The sequence below is a fragment of the Micropterus dolomieu genome, linkage group LG02 (genome assembly GCF_021292245.1).
Source record: "Micropterus dolomieu isolate WLL.071019.BEF.003 ecotype Adirondacks linkage group LG02, ASM2129224v1, whole genome shotgun sequence".
NCBI classification, from domain to species: domain Eukaryota; kingdom Metazoa; phylum Chordata; class Actinopteri; order Centrarchiformes; family Centrarchidae; genus Micropterus; species Micropterus dolomieu.
Window position 1 is genome coordinate 30,750,525 of NC_060151.1, and position 7,884 is coordinate 30,758,408.

Consider the following 7,884-nt stretch of genomic DNA (forward strand, 5'->3'; position numbering starts at 1 on the left):
CGTGCATTAAAGATGACCAATAACAGCGTAAACAGAAGGATTTATAACAGGAGCCGTACCTGAATGTGTCATCATGCCTCACTTACTGGAATTAGAAAACAGGCAGTGGGGAGTATAGAGATATAAAGAAGTATATCAACAGTTTGCATCATGCGACAACAAGCAAGAACCACTTGTATTGATATATCATCATCATCAGTCATGGCAACAAGAGGATGCAGTTTTTCACAGTCGTATTAAGAAGTGCAATAGAGGTGTCACAGAGCTAATATATCAGAGAAATGATATGAAGGGAATTCAGATTATATTATTAGGGTTTGACTGATATGAGCGTTTGAAACATGAGACCTATACAGTTTTTAAATGGAGGCTGCTGATGGTTCATGTTTTCTATATTCAGTACATTTTTTTAGAGAGCTTAATGAGTCACCACCATGGGACCTTATTCGGAAACAGTATGCACGGCGAGGACAACTAATTCCTTTGATCCCCCTGATTACACACAAAATGTGAAAGATAATTGTAGTCAAGACAGTCTCAGTTTGTATAAGACTGACTGTGGCTGCGGTCGAAAAGTCTTTTTTGCTCAGGAAGGTTCCTAACTGAGTGAAATGACAGTAAGTATTTAAGTATTTAATGATGAATGTATTTAAGTGGCAACCATGATAAGAGCTGATTGAATTCTCTAAACGCTAAGGAAAGGTGCTTCAGTGCTTCCTTCATTACTATCTCCTTTGGCATAGGGTACACTGGACCATCCTTTACGTAAGGAATTTACCTGTAAATGGACGTGTGTCTGACCTCAGCTTATTGTCAGGTCAGCGGGGAGCTTTGACAAAACTCTTTGGCCATAACAACAATATATGGTTATTATTATGGCATTACAACCTGCAGCACCATCTTAACGTTAGGATTTATAATTTTTGCTTCCAATTAATTTCTCAAAGCATTTGTTTGTTTCCGGTTTACACGTGACCACCCAGCTTCCTGTAAATGATTTGAAAGTCCTACCAATCCATTCACACTATAAACAAACCACACCATGGTTCAGTTTGATCTGGACCGAAACTACCTCTTTTCGTTGGACCAAATTTCGTCTGTTTGGTCCAGACTGTGGTCCGGGTGGGGTTTCACACCTGTCATTTTGTTTTGGCTCAAACTGAAAAATCCGCACATTCGGACATAGCTAAGTTACCTAGCTAGTTGCAAGCAAGCAGTGAACGCTAACTGAGCATTACAGCGCCAACATGGTGGTGATGTATATTGTGTGACACGAGAAATGTAATTCACTGAGCGGTTTCACACAAAAGCTAAATGTTACTTTGCTGTTTTACGGAAAACAAAAAAATAGTCTCTCGCCATTGACTGCCTTACATATATTTTCCGAAAGACGGTCCCATGGAGCAGAAGTGGAGTGGAAGGGCTCTCTGTGCCCCCAACTGATTGTTTGCTAAAACCCCCACACCCCAAACAGCAGGTGTCCAATCAATCATAACTTAGCAACTGTAATTAGGCACAGCTGTGTGGAGTCTTTTTTAGCCAAAACCAAAACAAGATTAGTTAAACACGATGCATTAAGCAGTGGGTTTATCCAGATTGTTCTCATCTCAGGGCGTCTAATACCAACGCTTTCAGAAACCCGTTCGTATAAAAAGGTGTTGACAGCCCCCTGCAATCCCTTACCCTTACCACAACCATCAGAAATGTTAGTACCTAAACCTAAGTGACTGACTTAGTGACTGCATGTCGACCGGCTAACCCTACAGCTGTACAGCTGTGCACATTGGTTGTGCTAGCAGGTAGTGCTAGCCTCCTTTGTGTTGCTGGGAAGTAGCAAACGATGGCGTTTCATACGGACGCTGAAGGGTACCTTCGTAAAATACTTTGTCACGCTGTCTGAAAGTGTCCGTTATGATGCATTGAGATGAGAATGCGTTGGTTTACCTGTTCTAATGTAAGCTACACTTGTTAGCATGTCCCGCTAACTGTCTTACTTCCAAAAGAGTTACTTCCAAGACCAAGGAGCGGAATTAATGCTAGATAGTTTAAGCTAACGTTAGCGGCTCTGTCCTGCTCTTTAGTAGTTTTGGGGACGTTTACACTCCAGCAATCCCAGCCACTGTTACCTGAGAGATTTTGTCGTCAAGTAAAAACAGACTTTGGAAATCTGAATGTTTACGAACAAGTGTGTAAGCTAAGCAGCCAAATAGGCACATGAGCTTAAATTTTTCCCTTCTTATTATCATAACACTAGGACTAATAGCTCTGACCTCCACTACAACAATAATATGTATAATAATAAATTTCCATGTCTTTTACATCGATCATCGGCGGGTGAGGTTTATTATCGCTTCTTACCAAGGATCGGTTAGCTTTAGCCTCAGTTTGTTAGTGTGATATCATGACCTATTGGTTTGTTCCAGTTGCACTGGAGTCAAAACTTCAGTTTCCAGTCAGAAATTTCAAATGGAACAACCCCTTAAGTCAGATTTCTGACTAAGACAGTCGGGAGAACTGCACTACCTACGACTTTGTGATCCAAGATAGCTGCTTTGTGTATAAACAGTTATAGGTTATACTGTTTATTAGCACTTATGTGTATTTGTGTCGCATATATATTATCATACACAAAGTACTGTCCAACTGCTGTCCGTGAACATAATGCAATTTTATCAATTGGCGTTGGTAACAATGACTAACCTGTTTAGTTGTAAATAATGGCTGGCCAAGCGACTTGTTACTGGAACACGGTTGACTTGGGCGTGACGTCATTAATGACTCCAAAGCATTTTTTTTCAGCCACATCATGGAGCTAACGTTATCTTTACTAGCTAAAATAAAAATGGTAAAAATAGTTGTCGCTGGCTAGCAATGAAATGCTACTTTGTCTGTTCAAATTTTACTGGGAATTTTAATAGTAAATCTGCCATTATTATTGTTGTGAACTGTATATGTGCTATGAGGGATCAGAAAGATTGACAGTGACAGTAATTAAGGGAGCGGGGCTTAGCGAACGTCCAATTACACATTACTTGTGAAATTACAGTATATTCTATAGCCGACTGTGGACTTTAAACTAAACTGACTGCTGACATTCCTTCACTGTTAGCACCTTTGAAGATAAACTGACCATATGTTCAAACAGGTGAAACTCTGGAACATTTTGCTGCCTTTAAAATAATTCACACAAAAAGCAGACAAGAATTCTGCAGCTTTATTGTAGCTGCCAGTTTTGCCAAATTTGACTGTCACCACATCAAAGCCATAACAGCACCCAAACAAACCCTTGAACGTGCCTAATCATAGCCTTGAAAATGCCCAATCAAAGCCCTGAACACGCCCAATCAAAGCCCTAAACATGCCCAATCAAAGCCCCGAACACGCCCAATCAGAGCCCTAAACACGCCCATTCAAAGCCCTGAACACGCCCAATCAAAGCCGTGAACGTGTCCAATCAGAGCCCTAAACATGCCCAATCAAAGCCCTGAACGTGTCCAATCAGAGCCCTAAACATGCCCAATCAAAGCCGTGAACGTGTCCAATCAGAGCCCTAAACATGCCCAATCAAATCCCTGAACATGCCCAATCAAATCCCTGAACATGCCCAATCAAATCCCTGAACATGCCCAATCAAAGCCTTAAATATGCCCAATCAAATCCCTGAACATGCCCAATCAAAGCCTTAAATATGCCCAATCAAATCCTTGAACACGCCCAATCAAAGCCCTGAACACGCCCAATCAGAGCCCTAAACACGCCCAATCAAAGCCCTGAACACGCCCAATCAGAGCCCTAAACACGCCCAATCAGAGCCCTAAACACGCCCAATCAGAGCCCTAAACATGCCCAATCAAAGCCCTGAACACGCCCAATCAAAGCCCTGAACATTCCCAATCAAAGCCTTAAATATGCCCAATCAAAGCCCTGAACATTCCCAATCAAAGCCTTAAATATGCCCAATCAAAGCCCTGAACATTCCCAATCAAAGCCTTAAATATGCCCAATCAAAGCCCTGAACATTCCCAATCAAAGCCTTAAATATGCCTAATCAAAGCCCTGAACTTGCTCAATCAAAGCCCTGAACATGCCCAATCAAAGCCCTGAACTTGCTCAATCAAATCCCTAAACATGCCCATTCAAAGCCCTGAACTCGATTAGTCAAAACCCTGAACGGGCCAATCATCATAAAAATTGCCCCAAATGCCTCCATGTTATGTTCTGTAGCTGAATATGAATGTTCCATCCTAGAACACGCCGCTGGTCTTTTCAGTATAATTAGGCTAAATACCATTTACAGTAATGAAAAAGATCTCCACCAAGTCTTACGTCACATTAAATGTAAAAATTATTATTGTATTATACACTTATATGAACAGAGCTTTTATCATAGATCTGTGACCCAATATTTATTTTAAGGGGAAAAAAGTTACTTAACGAACTGAAATTACATTCGGTTTTGTCTCAGGCAAGTATCAGGCATTGTATGTCGAGACTACTGGACTGTTCATATAGCTATACAGCTATATAGCTGTTCTTAACATAATTCTAGGCTATAAATTAACCATCTGGATGAATTTTTTTTTAATTAACCTTGCACAGATTTTTAAGACCTTTCCCTCCGTGACGAAGCTGACATGACTCGTATATGAGTATATGTTGTACAAAAACAGTTAGTTATTTCTGCGCATTTGGACTGGAAATGTCGCAAACTGGTTAAAACAGGGAACCAATAACTTTTTAATTTACCTTATTATATTTTTTACCTATTTATAAATAAATCAGCCTATATATCTATACATATATAGGCTGAAATTTTATTTCTTTTACCTATGTGTGGAAAAAAATATTTTATTGTGTTTTATAATATAAAAAAACTTTCAAAACAACACTTTCTGAATCCTCATATATATATATATATATATAGTTTGGCTGAATGCAAAGATGTTCTCTGTCCATGTAGACGCAGATCTGACTGGAACAGACGCCGTGGGGGTGGGGGGGTCGTAACACCAAAAACATAACACTGAAAAACTGATTTTTCTTCAACTGAGCGCATGGGACATGTGATTTACAAAACAAAAAACATGCAGTGTAATTTCGGCCTTCTCCAGCCGTAGTTTCTGTTGAATCTGTGTGAGCCCTCGTCATGGATCGGTCTGGATGACCAATAGTGAAGGCACACCACCATGCTGCTCCAGCTTCACCCTGCTCTCCGCCCCTCATGGTGGCTCTTATTATTATAATACACTGTTCCTGTGGTGAAGTTGCTCGAGTCCGCGCCTTAAAGCAACCGGAGGATCTCTGTGAACCGAGTGATCCCTGACAGCCACCGTCTGCGTGCTCGGAGGATGCTGCGTTGGGTTTAGTCGTGGCTGACAGATCGTGGCAGCTCATTGGTGAGGATGTGCCACCGCTCCACCCTCCTGCCCTTGTTCTTGAGGCAGTCCATCCAGTGTCGGAGGGCGTCGCCCTGGGAGTGACAGCTCAGACAGACGCCGCCTACACCAACAACAGACAGAGAGCGGAGTTTCAAATCACGTCTAAACAACAGTGCCATTTAATTTCCAGACATTTCATTTTCCAGCCTCCACCCTAAAGCCTGAACCCTTAACCAGCAGGGGGCGACTCCAGCGGCTGCAGAAAGAAGTGTGATTGTATAGAAGTCTGTAAGAAAATGTTTCTACTTCTCAGCTGATTTATTCCCTCAGTAAACACTTTCCTGATGAGTTTATGGTCTTAGTCTCTAGTTTCAAGTCTTCTTCAACACAGCGTGATGTTCATTTAGTAAATTATGGTCCCATTTAGAGGAACAGAGACCAGGAAGCAGGGGAGGCTTTAGGGCGGGGCTACAAGGTGATTGATAGGTCACTACCATGGCGACCTGTCAATCAGGATAGAGGCGACTCGTATCAGCTGCTCTGTGTAAATTTAACCAGCGCCGCTGAAAAAGCTTATCAGGATTCAGCTGATCGTTTTTTCTGGTTCGAACAACTTGTTTTAAGCCCGTTTGTCGCTAGCTAAAATTAGCATCCCAGCCAATATCACAGTTAACGTGAATTACAGATGCACAATACTAACTACCACCATCGTGTCGTCCAAATATGGTCACGCCCAGATCTATAAAACCAAGATGACAGTTCATTTTCCCGGTAGGCACGTTTTGTTTTAAGCCTTAAAGTTTGCCGCTAGACAAAATTAGCTTCCCAGTTAATTTCACTTTTTACTTCTGTCATACAGGCTATGCATTTGAGACTTTTTATTGTACGAGATGTAATTTTCAAATGATCGACTTACTTGGTTTTAAACCAACATCATACACTTAACAAGTAAACTTATTTTTTCTTCTAGTTGGTCCTTCCGTGTTTATTTACCTGTTTTTAACGCCTGTGGGCCTACAGTGATGCGGACTACCGGAAAGTCTGCGAGAGATCCCTCATGAACTTGACGGTTTGACAGCTGGACGGCCCTGAACCCTCACAGACTTGAGTGTGCTTGATTTACTTTGTGCAAGTTCATTATGAAGGAGTATTTTAATGTCCAGAATGTGAGCCTCATCTTTAACTTATTCACTGCGTGATGCTGTGGTTGTGTTTTATTCTGATAAGACGTTTGATTTAACACAGCAGTAAAGCAAATACAGATGCAGGTCTAATTACGCCGTGGTCTTAAGATGCATTCTTTCTTTTCGTATAACACGAATATTAATAAAGGTGATCAGTAATACAGATGGCAACTAACACACACAAGCTTTCACTGAACAGCTTTGCCAACACTAACGAGCTGCATGTGTTAGATTCATTAATATTTACAGCTGCTGAAACAGAGGATGAACCTGTTTATTTTTTTTATTATTCCCTCACACGTTCTACACTAAAGCATAAAACATATTTCCAGAGAACTTTTACAAACAGGACACATGGTTCAAAGCTCCACAGGCTGAGATCACTGCGAGGATCATGTGATGAGACCGAGCCGTCTGCGTCTCACCTATGAAGTCATTGGAGCGTCCCAGGTCGTAGTCCCACACCGTCACCTCCAGCGTCTTGTTGGCCAGCTCCGACAGGGAGATCTCATAGAAGAACTCCTGCAGAGATACAGGTCTGTGAGGTCCAGCGTTAAAAACCTGCATCCTGTTGTGTTGTCTCAGTGATATTTGGAGGATAAGTCTGGTGATATTCTCTAGTTTTCTTGTCAACAAATCTCTTGCACAGACTCAAACCAGCAGTGAACGTATCTCCTAACAACTCCTGTAGTTTATTCTGCCCCAAATACTCTTAGTACTTTTATATACTGTACTTTTTAAACATGAAAATGTACACTGCTCAAAAAAATAAAGGGAACACTTAAACAACACAATGTAACTCCAAGTCAGTCACACTCCTGTGAAATCAAACTGTCCACTTAGGAAACAACACTGATTGACAATCAATTTCACATGCTGTTGTGCAAATGGAATAGACAACAGGTGGAAATTATAGGCAATTAGCAAGACACCCCCAATAAAGGAGTGGTTCTGCAGGTGGTGACCACAGACCACTTCTCAGTTCCTGTGCTTCCTGGCTGATGTTTTGGTCACTTTTGAATGCTGGCGGTGCTTTCACTCTAGTGGTAGCATGAGACGGAGTCTACAACCCACACAAGTGGCTCAGGTAGTGCAGCTCATCCAGGATGGCACATCAGTGCGAGCTGTGGCAAGAAGGTTTGCTGTGTCTGTCAGCGTAGTGTCCAGAGCGGGAGACCAGGAGACAGGCCAGTACATCAGGAGACGTGGAGGAGGCCGTAGGAGGGCAACAACCCAGCAGCAGGACCGCTACCTCCGCCTTTGTGCAAGGAGGAGCAGGAGGAGCACTGCCAGAGCCCTGCAAAATGACCTCCAGCAGGCCA

At 42.0% G+C, this 7,884-nt stretch overlaps 2 protein-coding genes across 2 annotated transcripts in view; both read right to left on the reverse strand.

Annotated features, from left to right (window-relative positions):
• The window catches only part of LOC123967434 (trafficking regulator of GLUT4 1), a 344,338-nt gene that overhangs the window by 20,460 nt on the left and 315,994 nt on the right, over positions 1-7,884 (reverse strand). The window lies entirely within an intron of this gene.
• The window catches only part of LOC123957377 (double C2-like domain-containing protein alpha), a 34,578-nt gene continuing 31,526 nt past the window's right edge, over positions 4,833-7,884 (reverse strand). Inside the window, exons 8-9 of the mRNA XM_046030098.1 lie at positions 6,988-7,084; positions 4,833-5,499 (exon numbers count right to left, since the gene is read on the reverse strand). Coding sequence (XP_045886054.1) covers positions 5,363-5,499; positions 6,988-7,084 — 234 coding nt within the window. The 3' untranslated portion in view covers positions 4,833-5,362. The remainder of the gene's footprint in view (positions 5,500-6,987; positions 7,085-7,884) is intronic.